General features: G+C 42.5%; 4 protein-coding genes across 4 annotated transcripts in view; 3 read left to right on the forward strand and 1 right to left on the reverse strand.

Annotated features, from left to right (window-relative positions):
- LOC118414137 overlaps positions 1 to 1,362 on the forward strand; it is a 3,903-nt gene extending 2,541 nt beyond the window's left edge. Inside the window, exons 7-8 of the mRNA XM_035817958.1 lie at positions 436 to 596; positions 809 to 1,362. Of these exons, the coding sequence (XP_035673851.1) occupies positions 436 to 596; positions 809 to 913 (266 nt within the window). The 3' untranslated portion in view covers positions 914 to 1,362. The remainder of the gene's footprint in view (positions 1 to 435; positions 597 to 808) is intronic.
- A 2,382-nt stretch (positions 1,363 to 3,744) lies between these two features.
- On the forward strand, positions 3,745 to 7,351 carry LOC118414136. The gene is made up of 8 exons (XM_035817957.1): positions 3,745 to 3,897; positions 4,256 to 4,279; positions 4,613 to 4,729; positions 5,059 to 5,156; positions 5,434 to 5,539; positions 6,449 to 6,619; positions 6,789 to 6,949; positions 7,150 to 7,351. The coding sequence occupies exons 1-8, from the start codon at positions 3,831 to 3,833 to the stop codon at positions 7,252 to 7,254; spliced, it is 849 nt and encodes a 282-aa protein (XP_035673850.1). The 5' UTR covers positions 3,745 to 3,830; the 3' UTR covers positions 7,255 to 7,351.
- A 3,931-nt stretch (positions 7,352 to 11,282) lies between these two features.
- On the reverse strand, positions 11,283 to 14,363 carry LOC118414135. Its single transcript, XM_035817956.1, has 8 exons — positions 14,180 to 14,363; positions 13,847 to 13,870; positions 13,446 to 13,562; positions 13,104 to 13,201; positions 12,877 to 12,982; positions 12,375 to 12,545; positions 11,887 to 12,047; positions 11,283 to 11,667 (listed from the first exon to the last, which is right to left on the reverse strand). Exons 1-8 carry the CDS (start codon positions 14,358 to 14,360, stop codon positions 11,560 to 11,562), a joined length of 966 nt encoding a protein of 321 aa, XP_035673849.1. The 5' UTR covers positions 14,361 to 14,363; the 3' UTR covers positions 11,283 to 11,559.
- Positions 14,364 to 14,973: 610 nt separating this feature from the next.
- LOC118414138 overlaps positions 14,974 to 16,693 on the forward strand; it is a gene marked incomplete in the record, with an annotated part of 2,991 nt that continues 1,271 nt past the window's right edge. The window contains 5 exon segments of the mRNA XM_035817959.1: positions 14,974 to 15,131; positions 15,402 to 15,425; positions 15,730 to 15,846; positions 16,151 to 16,248; positions 16,507 to 16,612. Coding sequence (XP_035673852.1) covers positions 15,065 to 15,131; positions 15,402 to 15,425; positions 15,730 to 15,846; positions 16,151 to 16,248; positions 16,507 to 16,612 — 412 coding nt within the window.

Here is a 16,693-nt window from a genome sequence, read left to right on the forward strand (position 1 = left end):
GTCGACAGAGGTTCCCGCGTATTTTCACTAAAAGCGACCCTGCCACATTGACTGAGGCCGCAAGTAATCTCCTGGGTATATATCTATGATAAAGAGCCCCTCTTGCACGCGGACTGTGTAAAACAAAATCTTCTTCGCAAAAAGGCAATGGTGGAGCGCAATCAATGGGCACGGACAGCTGAATGCATAGAAGAAGAAATTGTGTTGTTAACCATGTCCATATGCTACCGCAGGAGCCACAATAGCAGAAACAGAAACTTGGTCAAAGAAAGTCAACATTCGCAAAGAAACGGGACTTGCCCGACTGGCGGGCTTACGCCATCCGATTTTCGGTCGATGACCAATAATAAAGCCTTGCCCATGCAAGCTATGATGTAGAAGAAGTCCACATTTAGGTGGAAATGTTCCTATCCAAGTCTGTCCTTTTCTCCGCAGGCCAGCACTACTGGTACGACACTAGCGTCGACATGGACTGTGATGACTTCTTCCCAGTCTTCCTGCTGTACAACTCCGGCAGGCTGAACGGATTCGGCTGGAACATCAATGCCAACCTGGACAGCTCCCGCTACGAGAGGCCAGCAGCAGACTCACTGAGTGTGAGTGGTTTATGATACCCTACCTCTTTTACAGCTGATTTAGATATGGCTGTCATATAGATCTGAGACCTGGAGAGTCAAAGTGTACTTAATACTTATGGTTCTTATCTGTCTAGTTCCTTGCTTGTCAGTCTGCCATGCATTTATCACCTATCAGAAAGCACAACTAGTTTTTCCCTTCCCCTAACGAGTTGTTAATTTCTCTGCTGCAGGCGTTTTTCCAGGACACACCAGCCTGTTTCGAGCAACAGGTCCAGCGTGGCCTGTCCACCATGCATATCTACATGGACGAACATCCCAGCTTTAACTTCTGTTAGACACAACATGACGTCCTGGAAGTATCACATCTACAACACATCTACCTGGGCTGCACACAAATATAACTACCGTTAGTCATACTTTTCATTGAAATAACACATGCTCGCCATACAGAATACTTCAGTGTGATCTTCAAGACGATCTCCTTTCTGCAAATGTGCCTATATCTACACATCTCCTCTCCGTACATGTGCTTATTATATACGTATCTTGAAGAGTAAAACAGGAGAACGTGACTACTTGTAAGATCGTCAACCCCAGTCTAAAACCCACGAAATAGTCCTTTGATCAACACTGCGTGTCGCCATACCTTTCGACAAAGATATGATATTTGTGTCAGAACGGCTTCTATGCCTACAGGTCAGTACATCAGCACATTATCCCACAGATCATGCGTTAGCTCTCCATGTGTTTCGTCAGAAACAAATAAAGATATTTGCCAGTGAAAGTCTGTATTTTCATTTTTGTCACGAGGACAATGGATAGATGACGTTAGGAGTGTCAAGTAACATCGAACAAGCGCAGGGAAAGAAAAAGCTACATGAAAGATATGAAAATTTGCGACTATAACATTCAAAGGTTATCGGTCGCAGAAAATACAAACAAACAAATAGTCGTGACAGCGTGACTACGTTGCATTCTTGTTTTTGGTGGTGAAAATTAGACCATGACTTGATCAGCCGGATAGAAACTCATGGTAGAGCATCTGGGCACTCCAATATCGACTGGACAATTTCCTGGCGCTCTACTTTCTGTCACAAAAGCCCGCCATGACTCTATGTCAGAAACGACGCCTTGTGACTCGATATTTCAATACACGTTGTAAGATACAATTGCAGATAAATATGTCCGCCATCATACATTCTTGAACCTCTCTACTTTCACGAATCCGAGTTATTTCATAAAAAACACTAAACCAATATAGTATAATATCCATAAATGTCTTATACGCGCCGCCAGACGTCAGGTTGGTTCATGCTGCAGGACGGAGAATGATGCTAGCCCATGCCGGGACTGGCCTGTCACGTCCCGTTAATTACGTTTTTTTGCAACTAGACATATATATACTAGTGATCTGTAACCATGACAAGAAGGCTGATTATGTAACCATAAAACATATTACCTCAGGAGATTATCAGAGTCAAATGTTTCATGGGAATTTCGAATCTGCGTGTGGATGAACTGGTGGGTAAATAAACGGAAGCTGTAGGCGTTAGTTCATTGTTCTCCTTTTCTTCATTATTTCCTAGAAATTTGCGGAGTACAAATCACAATGGACTTGAATAGCAAACTAAGTACATAATGACATGTGACAACCCCTGCATGGTATACATAGGAAGATATATTAAAGACTATCTAGGCGTCATTAAGTTCTCCTATAATTGTAAAAGCCCATTCTTATCCCTTACACTCTTGTATTAGGTAGACTCGCCTTATGGAGCTGTAATTATGTACCAGTAGATACTTTGTACCTTGTTCAATTATTGTGAAATTAAGTTATCATTATATTAATATCCGCAATGTTGATGGCGACGTGATTAACGTACAGCCAACAGACAAATTTTTTTTTAGAACGAGACTTTCTACCTTAACCAATCGAACAACTTCATAGCAACGTTCGTAACTTTACCTTTGAGGTCGTTCAGAAGACAGAAATGTAAATACATCATCCATATGTGTAGGGTCAAAAATTAAACGTCTGGTACTAAACTGTTGTAAAATCTATCTTCTAACATAACGTCAAATGCAAATGTTCTCAGCTGCATCTTTCTCACTGAAAGGGGCGAGGTATTTTTGGGTTTCAATCTTCTTAGTCCTGAAGATAGAGATGTTACGAGTCACATCCTTTATTTGATTCAGCCATTTGTATTGTCTTGAATGTTTAGCCACATGAACGGTGTGCGAAGCGAGGACAATAAATGCAAACTACAAGGCAAACATGATATACACACTAGGACCGACTTCTTTTTTTTACAGCGATGAGTTTGTTCTGCGTACAGTACTCAGAGAAGGTCAGTAAGTGGTCTGTGAAAGGGGGCTGCAGCAACTAAGATGGCAGCACAAGGAAGACAACACCTGAGTCGAAGGGTTGCTTTTTAGCGAAGGCACGCTTTAACCAATAGCTGACACTGGCATCTCTGGAATCTTCAATAAGAAGGTTGTGACAAGGACAAAACAACGAAGCGCAATCTTGATAACATAAAAGACTGCGGTAGCTCAAATCATACAGTCTATTACTAGTATTACAATTTTTGAAGATGGGAAGGAAAAGCCTGCGCATACGTGTTCCAGATAGGGGTAACACACGGCAGTGACCGACTGTAAGCAAACTGTCGGATCTCGGATCAAACTTCACGATCTTGGAGAATTTAAGGTACCCTTTAGATTGTTCCACTCGGCATCTGAAGAGAGAAATAAAATACCTGAGCGGTCAGTTGACCTGACATGGATATACATGTCTGACAACATACTTTGATCACCCTTGTATCTGCAGGTACATGTGTTTCAATTACTAGTATCCAATGCGTGTATCTTTTGGTATCGCAGTTTTCTATGTGACAATGATTGCATATCCATGCCCCATCGGGGCCAATACAATAAAAGCATTGAAACCAACAAGCTTAAGAGTGGCTGACCCAAATAAAATGTCCCTCATATTATTGTTATCTGTAGGACTAAGCAGATCAAAGATAATTCGCCTTTTTCAGTGAGAAAGATGCAGCTGAGAACATTTGTATTTGACGTAATGTTAACCACACACAACCGGTCCGACCCACCCATCTTCCGGACCATCCCTCGAACATCAGCACTTTGTGTCACAGAGTTTATAAATGCACAATTGACGCATTACCACCACTTCGCCCACCGACCAGGACACGACAGTACACTCCTGCTGCTTATAGGACCAACATCAGCATGAAGACTGTGGTAGCATTGACGCTTCTCAGCCTTGTCTGTGTGGAAGGATGGCTCTTTAGTGAGGGTACGGCATTGTCTTGTTCTGTCTTTATTTGTGTGTATGCAAGAAAATTGTCATTAGGCTACTGTTCATACAAGAATGAAAAAGACATTAACACATTCGGCGCAGATGTATTTCTACATAAATTCAACAATATCGTAAATGTCTATGTAATTGTGTGCACTTTTCTATGTCCAACCCTTTCTACATTTACGGAAGCCACCTCTATGCCATTCGTTTTGGTCCAGTTCTTTAAGTCGAAGATAAATTTCAGAACATTTTAGGACCAGACATTTGATTTTCAACCCTACAGACATGGATAATGTATGTACATTTTCTGCCTTCCTTATGACTTCTCGACATTCTCCTGTTTCCCCTGCAGATGCTGAGTGGAACGACCTCAAAGGTAAAGTTACAAACGATGTTATTAACGTCTTTCGATGCTTTCATTCAGTTATGATAAATAGATAGTCTCATTGGAAAGAAATTCGAGATTGTGCTTTTACGTCGCCATCAACATTGTGGATGTACTTACCATCTGCTGTGCAGTCATCGACCACTTTCGACCCTATATTGTGTCTCATGATGCACACTCGCTCTGGCGTATTATTGGGCCTCAAGCTTTAGTTCCCGCGGCCGTCACGGCTTATTTCTTCTCTCGAGCTCAGTTTTCCTTGCATCTTTTGATAGCGCCCTGATAGCCATGTTGTAGAAATAACACGATGGTTTTCCTTACCAGTGACATGGGGTTTGAACCAGGTGTTCAGCTCGACCGTGTTCGACTCCCTCCCCCGTACGGAGAGTGACGCCCTGGCGGAGGGGTGGGTCGACTTCAGCCATGGCGCAAGTTGCGACGGTACGTATTACCTGACTATAAGAGATTATTTGTAGGTTTTATTTTACAATTGCAATATGTTCCTAAATTAGATAGGACAGTGATCAACTCTCATATAATTCCACCGGGTGGCATAAGACCGCCACATGATAACAAATACATGAATTTAGTGATTTAAAGACATGTACCAATGCGGCACTAGTAATCCTGAGGTATGTACACTTCAGATATTTAGGCCACTATAGCAATGTTTATTTGGCGTGGCTGTATTATGGCATCCGATGGAATTGTGAGTCTGTGTTAATTGCTTTCCACCCATCCCAAATCTCACACTCGCATTTGTTTTTTAGGAGATTTTTACCGCGGGTCCCGCTACATCAAGGACAACGACCCCGCGGTCATGCTGCTGTTCGACAAGAACGGCTACATCGCTGGTATCCAGATGGGGGTGGGTCGACCTAAAGTTTTCCAACAATGTCTAAACTGTCAGTCCTCATAACAGAAGACTTTAGTCTAAACCTCATTAAGGGTTTCTTTTAATGTTGAATTACTCCGCAGCTTGTAAAATGCACCCTGGTACTGCTCAGCCATGGCGACATTGTCATCTGAAATCACTTCTCAAAACTCAACCTGTCTTGAATTTCCAGTCTTAAGTCCAAATACGTAATCTTATTAGAGATATAGACTCCTGAAAATTTTTGTTGTTTTTTTATAACTCTCCACAGGCCCGCAAAAACGAACTCTCTGCCAACATTCCCGCTCCCCAAATCATGAACATGTGGAACGACGATGGTGACATGTTGGTGATCACCGCCTACTTCATAGACCCAGGTTGGTCACGCATGATGGCTTAATTTTGATTGTCTCGTAGACAGAATGCAGTCTGTGGTTGATTACCTCCATGAAAAATGGAGGTATAGTTTTGAGTGTATCTATCTGTCTGTGTGTGTGTTTGTGTTTCCGGATATTTGTGGACATCATAACTTGAGAACCTCTCGATGGACTACGATGATATTTGGTATGTGGGTAGGGTTTGGTACAAAGGTCAAGATCAATTTTAGACCCCCTGGTGTGTGACCTTGGTACTGCAGCAAAACTTCTTTTTTTTTTGTATCTTTTTACCTGGACATGCTATGGTCTTGATTTCTTGGTGGCAGATAGCTTTTGATGTAAGGAAGAAGTGGTGTATGTTTGGGCCTCCTAGCAGCTTGCTCTGGAACTGCAGAAGCATTTTTGTCAGAATCTTCCAAGGAGCATAATAGAACGTAGGAATGATGGATTTCCATGATATTTGGTATGCAGGTACCTGTGGCAGAGATGTACACAATGAAGTGCAAATTATGCAAATTTGGACTTAATTTGCATACTTAATGAGGAAAATCTATATTTACAGTATTTTCCAATATAGGACTCAAATACATGTTACATAATAGTAGTTTGTGGCAGGCGGAAGTTAAGCAGATACTAATCATGCAAATAAGTCCCAAATTTGCATAATTAATTCGAAAGTGTCCCAATTCTTCTTAGTACGTGTAGTAAATGATTCAACACTGTGACCTGTGTAAGTTGCTGAAAGGTGCACATAAGCAAGCATAAATGATGTAAATGTGAAAGTCATTTGCATAATCAAAATATTTCATGGAGGTATGAGGGCTTCGAACTCTTGTTTCCCCTGTGTCGATTTGTACTGTTTCAAAGTACTTTTCTAGTCTTCAATTCCTCACGTTTTCCTGCTGTCAGCATCTGTCTGCACCGGCCGTTCGGACGCAACCTTCACCCTGGAGGGTACCGGCGTGGGTCTGTACCTGCAGACCGGTACCAACCCTGAGACCGACTACGAGCTGATCCCCAGGGACGAGGATAATCTGGCCACGACCCTCTGGACCAAGGGCGGCTGCTTCTACACCATGGGTACGCTGGGATATTTTACCATAGATCTGGAAACAGGATGACAAAAAGTTGACAAAATCATTGATGTTGTAACTTGTGTGTTTGATGAGGCCTGGTCGTAAAGCTCAATAACAATGTGACTAAAATGTCTCTTGAAAACCTAATAGACTGGACTTGCTCCCTTACGCAGGCCAGCACTACTGGTACGACACTTCCGCCGACATGGACTGTGAAGACTTCTTCCCTGTCTTCCTGCTGTACAACTCCGGCAGGCTGAACGGATTCGGCTGGAACATCAATGCCGACCTGACCAGCAACCGCTACGAGAAGCCAGCTGTAGATTCACTGAGTGTGAGTGGTTTATGATACCCTACTTCTTCTACAGCTGACCTAGATATGGCTGTCATATATGCGACCTAAAGCGTCAAAAGTGCACTAATCTGACTTATTCGTTGCAATCGCTTGTTTGTCTGTGATGCTTTTATCACCTACTAATAAGCACAACTAGCTTTGCCCCTTGATTAAATGGGTTTTAATTTTTTCTGCCGTAGATGTTCTTCCAGGACACCCCAGCCTGTTTCGTACAGCACGCCCAGCGTGGACTGACCACCCAGCACATCTACCTGGACGATTCCCCCAGCTTCAACTTCTGTTAGACACAACAGATATCTGAAGTCCTGCGGCGTATCACGTCTACAACACATCTGTCTGGGCTGCACACAAGCATGAATTCCGTTATTAGTCATAATTTTTCTCAAAATAACACATGGTCGCCCTGCGAAATCTTCAAGACGATCTCCTCTCCGTACATGTGCTTATATATGTCACAGGAGAGATGTCGATCCAGTAGGATCGTCGATTCTCCTATGAGAGATCTCGATCGGAGCTGGTCCTAGGGCCAACTCTGATCGGGGTCTCTCCTAGGAGAACCGACGATTCTACTAGTATAGATTGCGATCGGGGTCTCTCCTAGGGCCAACTCCGATCCAAACTCAAATGATGCTAAGATATTGGAAACAGACTGCGATCGGGATCTCTCCTAGGAGAATCGGCGATTCTACTAGGAGAGACCCCGATCGGAGTTGGGACCAGCTCCGATCCAAACTCAAATGATACTAAGATATAGGAAACAGCAATCCTTTTTTTGATAAACAATGATTTTATTTAGTATTAATGCAAACCTACTAATTAACTCATTAACAGCTACACACAAGCCTACTTGTGTCTACAATGTTCACTTAAGACTACCACAATAGGGTCGCTTCAGATCGACATCTCTCCTGTGACATATATACGTATTTTGACTTGTGTAGAGAAAGCGTACAACAGGAGGACGTGACTTCTTGTAAGATCGTCAACCCCAGTCTAAAACCCACGAAATAGCCCTTTGATCAACACTACCTGTCACCATACCTTTCGACAAAGATATGATATTTGTGTCAGAACGGCTTCTATGGCTACAGGTCAGTACATCATCACATTATCCAATAGATTATGCGTTAGCTCTCCATGTGTTACTTCAGAAACAAATAAAGATATTTGCCAGTGAAAGTCTGTATTTTCATTTTTGTCACGAGGACAATGGATAGATGACGTTAGGAGTGTCAAGTATCATGCAAACAAGCGCAGGGAAAGAAAAGCTACATGAAAGATATGAAAATTTGCGACTAAAACATTCAAAGGTTCTAGGTCGCAGAAAATACAAACAAACAAATAGTCGTGACAGCGTGACTAGTGTACGTTGCATTCTTGTTTTTGGTGGTGAAAATTAGACCATGACTTGATCAGCCGGATAGAAACTCATGGTAGAGCATCTGGGCACTATAATATCGAGTGGACAAGTTCCTGATGGAGCGCTGCGCTCGCGCTCTACTTTCTGCCGCAAAAGCCCGCCATGACTCTATGGCAGAAACGACGCCTTGTGACTCGATATTTCAATACACGTTGTAAGATACAATTGCAGACAAATCTGTCCGCCATCATACATTCTTGAACCTCTCTACTTTCAGGAATCTGAGCTATTTCATAAAAATACTGAGGTATGATATCCATAAATGTCTGATAAGTGCCGCCAGACGTCAGATTTTTGCAAGGCGGAGATGATCCTGTACCGGTCCATGCCAGGACTACCCTGTCCCGTTAATTACTAGCAACTAAGTAGTGATCTACAACCACTACCAGAAAGCTGATAAACATGTAACAGTGGAACATATTACATCTGGGGATTATCAGGGTCAAACGTTTCATGGGAATCTGCATGCGGATGAACTGGTGGGTAACTTTACAGGCGTTAGTCGTTTAACCCGAGAATTGCGTACACGTCTCATATGTAATGTTGTGGATGTTCCGTGGTTGTCGTATTCTAACATTCTGATGTTGTTAAATGTGATATGCGTTGGTTGAATGCATTGAAATCCTTGCTACTTAGTTTTCCCACTGTACATAGCCTATCATGCATTCATAAGGGTTCCTTAATCAAATTTGCATGGTTGAGTAGAGGGGAGTCACTTCTAGATATGGTAGGCTTTGCACTATTCTGGATATGGTATGTATTTATCATTTCACCTGCTGTGATATGTGCACTTGTTTGAAGTTAAAGACTATCACCTCTGGCCAGTGTAAGAAGATGCTGTACGTCATCTTCCCATGCACAAAATAAATGCTTGTACAGTGAAATTGGCAAGGCAACAATTGTTGGATGCGAGTTTTGTTTTGCCAAATTCTTTCATACCATATCGTACATTGTCCACACTCTAATACAAGTGTATGTTAATGCTTTGTCCCTTCATTATGTGTTACCTTTAGATACATTTTATCACAAGATCAACCATCTGAAACAGTGTTGTTTAGAGTAGCTGTCATTAGCACTGTTTAAGTTGCTCTGAGTGGCTGCTAATGACTGTGTACGTATTGGGAGTACGTATGTACGTATTGGGAAACATATACGACATCACTCTGTGAAGTTTCATATTTATAGACTGTTCGAATCATTTGTTAGAGTAACAAATCATTTGGGCGTTCGCTCGCCTGCCACCTGCGGGGCCACACTCCCTGGGGAAAACAACGGCGGTGATGCTTATGTTGTTTTTCTATGGCCGGTCTTCTATTCAACAAACATTTGAAGGCCAATATTTGTAGTGTTTTGTGAAGCTTTATTTCTTATGTGTATGACAGTTGTGTGGCTGTTTTGTGCTGGTTGTATATTTAGGGACACGAGCCACCAATCCCTAATAACAGGTGACCACAGTGATTCGGCGCTACCAACATTGTTGTGAAAATTCTGTCTTCAAAAAGAAGAGAAGTGAATACGTGTACATATTTTTTAATGGAAAAAACAGCTGTTTGTTTGGACTTGGTTTATTTACCTTTCTAATCATCATAGTCAGTGGCATCAAACACGGCGTACTTATGCATAATAAGATCTGCAAAAAATCCGGGCATCTTAGGGCAGGGCGCATCTTAGGCCCCCGTTAGACTGTTGTGAAACTTGTGATACACCCTGCTCGTTTGAACTTGAATGTCAAGATCGGTGTCTTAGTTACCTTTGCCAGAATGGCTAAGGTTATGTTTTGGGCTTGTGAGTCTGTCTGTGTGTGTGTGTGTTAACAGCATAACTCGAGAAGCCTTGGATGGATCCCAATAATATTTGGTAGGTGGGTAGGGGTCGCGAAAACGAAGGTTCGATAATGGGGCCCCTAGCGGCTTGCTAAGGTACTGCAGCAGAACCTCAATTTTTTATATCTCGTGTTCTGGAACTTGTTTGGAACTGCAGTAGCCGATTTCCTTTCAAACTTTGGATGAGAATAAGTCGAGAACGTGTTGATGGATCATCATGATTTTGGTATGTAGATAGCCCAAGTAACAATGTACATAATGAAATACTAATTATGCAAATCAGCAACTCATTTGCATAATTAATGAGGAAAGTTTATAAATCCACTGCATTTCATGATAGGACTTTCAAACTTGTCACATATATAGATGAGAAAGAGAAAAATATCAATGCATATTGATTATGCAAATGACGGCACCATTTGCATAATTAATGAAAAATATGAACGTGTTAACGGATCGTCATGATTTTTGGTATGTAGATAGCCTAAGTAAAAACTTACATAATGAGATACTAGTTATGCAAATTAACAGCTAATTTGCATAATTAATGAAGAAAGTTGATAAATCCACTGCATTCCATGATAGGACTTTCAAACTTGTCACATATGTAACTGAGAAAGATGGCGGAGAGTAAGAGGTGTATGTTTGGGTCCGCTAACATCTTTTCTTGAACTGCAGGAGCCGGTTTAGTTTCCTACTTTGAGAGAGAATAAGTCAAGAAGGGATGACGGGGTCATCATGATTTTTGGTATGCTGACAGCTTAAGTGATGCTTGATACAATCTAATATTAGTAAGTAAATAGGGATCTAATTTGTATAAGCAATGGCAAAATGTTATGAACCAACTCCAGGCATATAAGATAAAATATAATGAGTAACACATTTATGTCTACAGACATCATTATACATAACAAACCTGGTTTATTGGCAAAGGTATGTGTTCGTGGAACTCTAGTTATTAGATGAAGTTTAATGGCATGTTTGTCATTGAAAGCTATTTGTAGCTACGGTGAAAATATAGGAGAACAATACAATCGAGTAAAAAGAAGTCAAGAAGAAGCCATATATGTCATTTTGTGGATGGTGAATAATTTATTGCTTGAATAGCTTCTACACCATCAAAGATTAGTGTTGATAAGGCACAGAGTCCTTGGCCATGTACGTTCCACAGAAGAAAATGGGTGAAATGGATCCAGACTGTAGTTAGCTGTAGGAATTGATGGTTTTCCGTAATGTGAATGTCTAAGCTAGCTATGTGCTTCTTCAGATAGGAGCCGTAAGCAGGGTCCTATGTGTGTTGGTTGCAGTCAGGCTGTGGTGTCACATGTACCCCGGGACAATGCTGTCTAGCAGAAGTTGAAGCTTGGTGAACTGTCCATGTAGATGTGCTGTGTGGTGGCTCCCCTGGGGTCGGCTTCAGCAAAGAAACACTCCGGGATAACCTTGAAGAACATCTGTAGAAAAATGGCACCTTATTGTGGCTGTTTTGATTATGTACTGCATTGCTGTACAATGATGCCAGCAGAAGTGTACAGCGTAGAGGCAGAGTAAACCTTATGATGCCTTTTGATATTCATGCGCAGAAATCAAACGAGTTGTGAATTGTGATTAAGTTATTGGCATGAAAATATATAATATAAGGATTCTAATGAAATTAGACAAAAAGCACTGACGTCAAGTACGTCGGTTGTCGGGTGTTCGTAGCGGGGACTGCCCAGGTAGGCTTTGATGTTCCAGCCGAATCCGTTCAGCCTGCCGGAGTTGTACAGCAGGAAGACTGGGAAGAAGTCTTCACAGGACATGTCCGCCGTGACGTTGTACCAGTAGTGCTGGCCTGTTGGACCGGAAAGGGAATATTGTTAATCAATCTTGATGCATCTTAAGTAAAGCGACTGTCTCTAGATCTGTTCCCCTGCCTTGAGTAATGGTGTTTCGTTACTGCTTGTTGCCAGTGAGAATAGTTTCATATATTACGTTATGGGGAATATATATGATACTTTATATTTCTAAGCTTACAAAAAACATTTGCTATCTTTCAGCTACATACTTGGGCGTCAAAACTTTTACCGCTGTTTGATACGGCATTGACGTGGACGTGTCTTTCTAATTGCACTTCTCCGTTTTACTTTAAGTCAACACCATTTTACAGTGTTAACCGTACCCATGGTGTAGAAGCATTCTCCCTGGGTCCACAGAGTCGTGCCTATGTCAGCCTCGTCCCGAGGGATGAGATCGTAGTCATACTGCGGGTTGGGGCCGTTCTGGATGTACAGACCCTCGCCGGTACCCTCCAGAGTAAACAGCGCCTCCGAGCGGCCGGTGCAGACAGTGGCTAAATTAAGAAAGATAAATGCTGGACACTACAAGAAGACCGTATCTTTCACTGCATCTTTCCTATAACGTCGCCTGTTACGATTTGTGGGGAAATAACGAGTGGTCCACCATTCACTGAGGCAGAGGAAGGCGACAGAAAGGAGAGGGTAGTGGCTATCTCAATTTTTAGCGCTCACGTAACGTTATCTTGTACGCTATATATTTAGAATTCATTTTCACCCACCATGATATTCCACCTACGGCATACACACAAGGCCGGTCTTCTGGAGAATCCTTATCTCGTGCGAAGCTTGTGACCTGTGTTAACCTAATACTGACGTGTCTCTTACCTGGGTTTACAAAGTAGGCCGTAATGACGTACATGTCACCGTCGTCGTTCCACATGTTCTTCATGGCGTCAGACGGTAGGTCGGCAGGTAGTTCGGCTTTAAGTGCCTGGAGAATGGATATACTTAAACGTAAAACGATATTAGATACATTACCGAACACGTAAGTTCATGATAAGGATATAAATTACTTAAATGCGTCACTACAAGGGTCTATTCAGCTCACCCACCCCCATCTGAATACCAGCGACGTAGCCGTTCTTGTCGAACAGCAGCATGACCGCGGGGTCGTTGTCCTTGATGTAACGGGACCCGCGGTAGAAGCTGTCTGAAAAATAGATTCACTTTGATTATAGACTATCACAGCAAAGCCAACACCTTGCTATCATTCATTAAGTTGTCTTCTTTTGCACTCTGTCCCTGTCTTTTCCTCCTACTCATATACTTATTTTCCCAGACCAGAATCTCTATGGGAATATTAGTGTAGCCTCATCTACACACCAAATGTAATTCGAATGCCGATTGACGAGACGATAATTCTACTACTGTGAATAAAATCAGGTGGTCATTACCATCACACTTGGCACCACGGCTGAAGTCGACCCACCCCTCCGCCAGGGCGTCACTCTCCGTACGGGGGAGGGAGTCGAACACGGTCGAGCTGAACAGCTGGTTCAAGCCCCACGTCACTGAAAGAAATAAGAAAGTCACGGCTTTGTTCTAGTTTCCTTTCTTTTTTCTTCGTTTGTACTTCGTAGAAGGCCAGATAAAGCATAAATCATACCTTCTATTAGCATATACAATTTTTGAAGAAGGGAAAGAAAAGCCCGCGCATACGCGTTCCAAATAAATGTAACATACGGTACCAGAAGTCTGGCAATGATCGACTACAAGAAAACTGTTGGATCTGGCATTTTAGTTCACGTTTGCAGTTTCGGAGGAGACATGAGTAGAAATAGAAACTATGCGGTACCTCTTAGATCGTTCCACTCAGCATCTGAAGGGAGAGATAAAACACACATATCTGAGCGGTCAGCGGACCTGACATGGATCTGAATAGATGTCTATCACCCTTATACTAATATATACGCGTTCTATATACTATCAGCTTATTTGCTCATTATGTTTCGATACGGTATTATTCAATGCACGTATATCTTTAATTTGAGTACCCCGTTTTTTTATATGATCACGATCGCGCTTAGTTGTTTTGCCATTGTCACAGCCTTCATATTAACTGTTTACCTTAATTGGCAGCCTTTGCCATGTAGCCATACAGATACAATACATCAATTTGAAAACCTACCTTCGCTAAAAAGCCATCCCTCCACGGATACAAGACTCAAGAGCGCCAAAACTACTGTTGTCTTCATAGTGTTGCCAATGTTCTTGCTGTCGCGCCCTTTCAGAGACTTCGGTGCCAACCTTCTCCGAGTACTGTACCGAGAACAGACTGATGGCTGAACACGGTTGGAACTAGTGCGCATATAATGTTTGCCTCGTTGTTTGCACCGGTTCTGCACGCTTCGCACAATTCATGTGATTAAACATTAATTTAAAAGTAAACAACAACGGATGAATCAAATAAAGGATGTGCCTCGTAACATCTTTACCTGCGTGACTAAGCAGATTGAAGCCCATGATACCAATGCATTAAAACGAACTAATTCTAACGATATCAAGAAGATGTTTCAGCCATACACAAAAGCATGCTTTTGCTGAAAAGGCACCCCCCCCCCCACACACACACACACTGATACATGACTACAAGCGTCAGAACTACTGCTGTCTTCATATTGCTATCACTGTTCGTTGCTTCCAACCTTCTCTGAGAAGAATTAAAAGGGCAGACTGATGGCGATGAAAAGGTCTTTGCACCGGTTGTGCACACTTCCGAACACACTTCATATGATTATACGTTGAAGCAAACAACGGCGGCTAAATCTGTCTTTTGACAACTTTATCTTCATGACAAAATGGATTGAAACTCAAGATAAATCGCCTTTTTCAGTGAGAAAGATGCAGCTGACAAAATTTGTATTTGACGTATGTCAAGCACAGACGACCGGTCGGAACCACCGCCCTTCCGGAGCACCCCTGAAACATAGTTAAAACTAGCTTTTTGTGCCTATTTGTCCCACCGGCCAGGACAGTTCACTCCGACTGCAGAGTACAGAAGACCCATATCATCATGAAGACTGTGGTAGCATTGGCGCTTCTCAGCCTAGTTTGTGTGGAGGGATGGCTCTTCTCTGAGGGTACGGCACAGGCTTGTCCTGTCTTTGTTTCCGCCATGTTGTGTAGTAGTAGTAAAATAAGCAAATCAACATGGCTTAAGTTCCACACGTCGTAAATGGTTATGTAATTTTGTGTACTTTCCCCCAACCCTGTCTACTTTCACGTTGAAGATGAATTTCAGAACATTTTAGAACCAGGCGTTTCATTTTTCATACATCATGGATAAAGTATGTACACATTCTATCTTTTTATGACTTCTGACCTCCCAACATTCCCCTGTTTCCCTGCAGATGCTGAGTGGAATGACCTCAAAGGTAAAGTCACGAACTATGTACGCTATGAACTTCATCTTCATTCGGTTAAGATGGATAGTCTCATCATAAAGAAATACCAGTCTGCTGACTTTATATCGCCATCGGCATTGCGGATAATTGCCAAATGCTTTGCAGTCTTTCGGTCCCCTTAAGTCTTCTTTTTTCTCACTCTCGCACTAGCATCAGATCTCGAGCTTTAGTTCCCGCCACGGCTTTGTTATCCGCTCGGGCTCAGCCATCCTTGCATCTCTGGATAGCGCCATGCTGTAGAAATGACACGATGGTTTTCCCCATGGTTTGCCAGTGACGTGGGGCTTGAACCAGGTGTTCAGCTCGACCGTGTTCGACTCCCTCCCCCGTACGGAGAGTGACGCCCTGGCGGACGGGTGGGTCGACTTCAGTCGTGGCGCAAGTTGCGACGGTACGTATTACCTGATTATAAGAGATTATTTGTAGGTTTTATTTTACAATTGTAATATGTTCCTAAATTGGATAGGACAATGATCAACTCCGCCACATGATAAAAAATACATGAATTTAGTGATTTAAAGACATGTACCAATGCGGCACCAGTAATCTTGAGGTATGTACACTTCAGATATTTAGGCCACTATAACAATGTGTATTTGGTGTAGCTGTATTATGGCATCCGATGGAATTATGAGTTTATGTTAATTGCTTTGCACCCATCCAAAGTCTCACACTCTGTCGCATTTGTTTGTTAGGAGATTTTTACCGCGGATCCCGCTACATCAAGGACAACGACCCCGCGGTCATGCTGCTGTTCGACAAGAACGGCTACATCGCTGGTATTCAGATGGGGGTGGGTCGACCTAAAGTTAATAATGCCTGAACTGTCAGTCCTCATAACAGAAGACTTTAGTCTAAACCTCATTGGGGCTTCTTTTAATGTTCATTGGCTCCGCAGCTTGTAAAATGCACCCTGGTACTGCTCAGCCATTGCGACATTGTCATCTGAAATCACTTCTCGAAACAGTCTTGAATTTGCGCTGTTTTAAGTCCAAAGACGTAATCTTATTAAGATATAGATTCCTGAAAATATTTGTTTTTCTCTCCCCAGGCCCGCAAAACTGACCTCTCTGCCAACGTTCCCGCTCCCCAAATCATGCACATGTGGAACGACGATGGGGACATGTTTGTCATCACCGCTTACTTCATAGACCCAGGTTGGTCACGCATGCTCTAAACTCTTGATTGTCTAGTAGATAGAATGCAGCCTGTGTTGATTTCCCCTGTGTCGATTTGTA

Source organism: Branchiostoma floridae, chromosome 4, assembly GCF_000003815.2.
Source record: "Branchiostoma floridae strain S238N-H82 chromosome 4, Bfl_VNyyK, whole genome shotgun sequence".
Lineage (NCBI taxonomy): Eukaryota > Metazoa > Chordata > Leptocardii > Amphioxiformes > Branchiostomatidae > Branchiostoma > Branchiostoma floridae.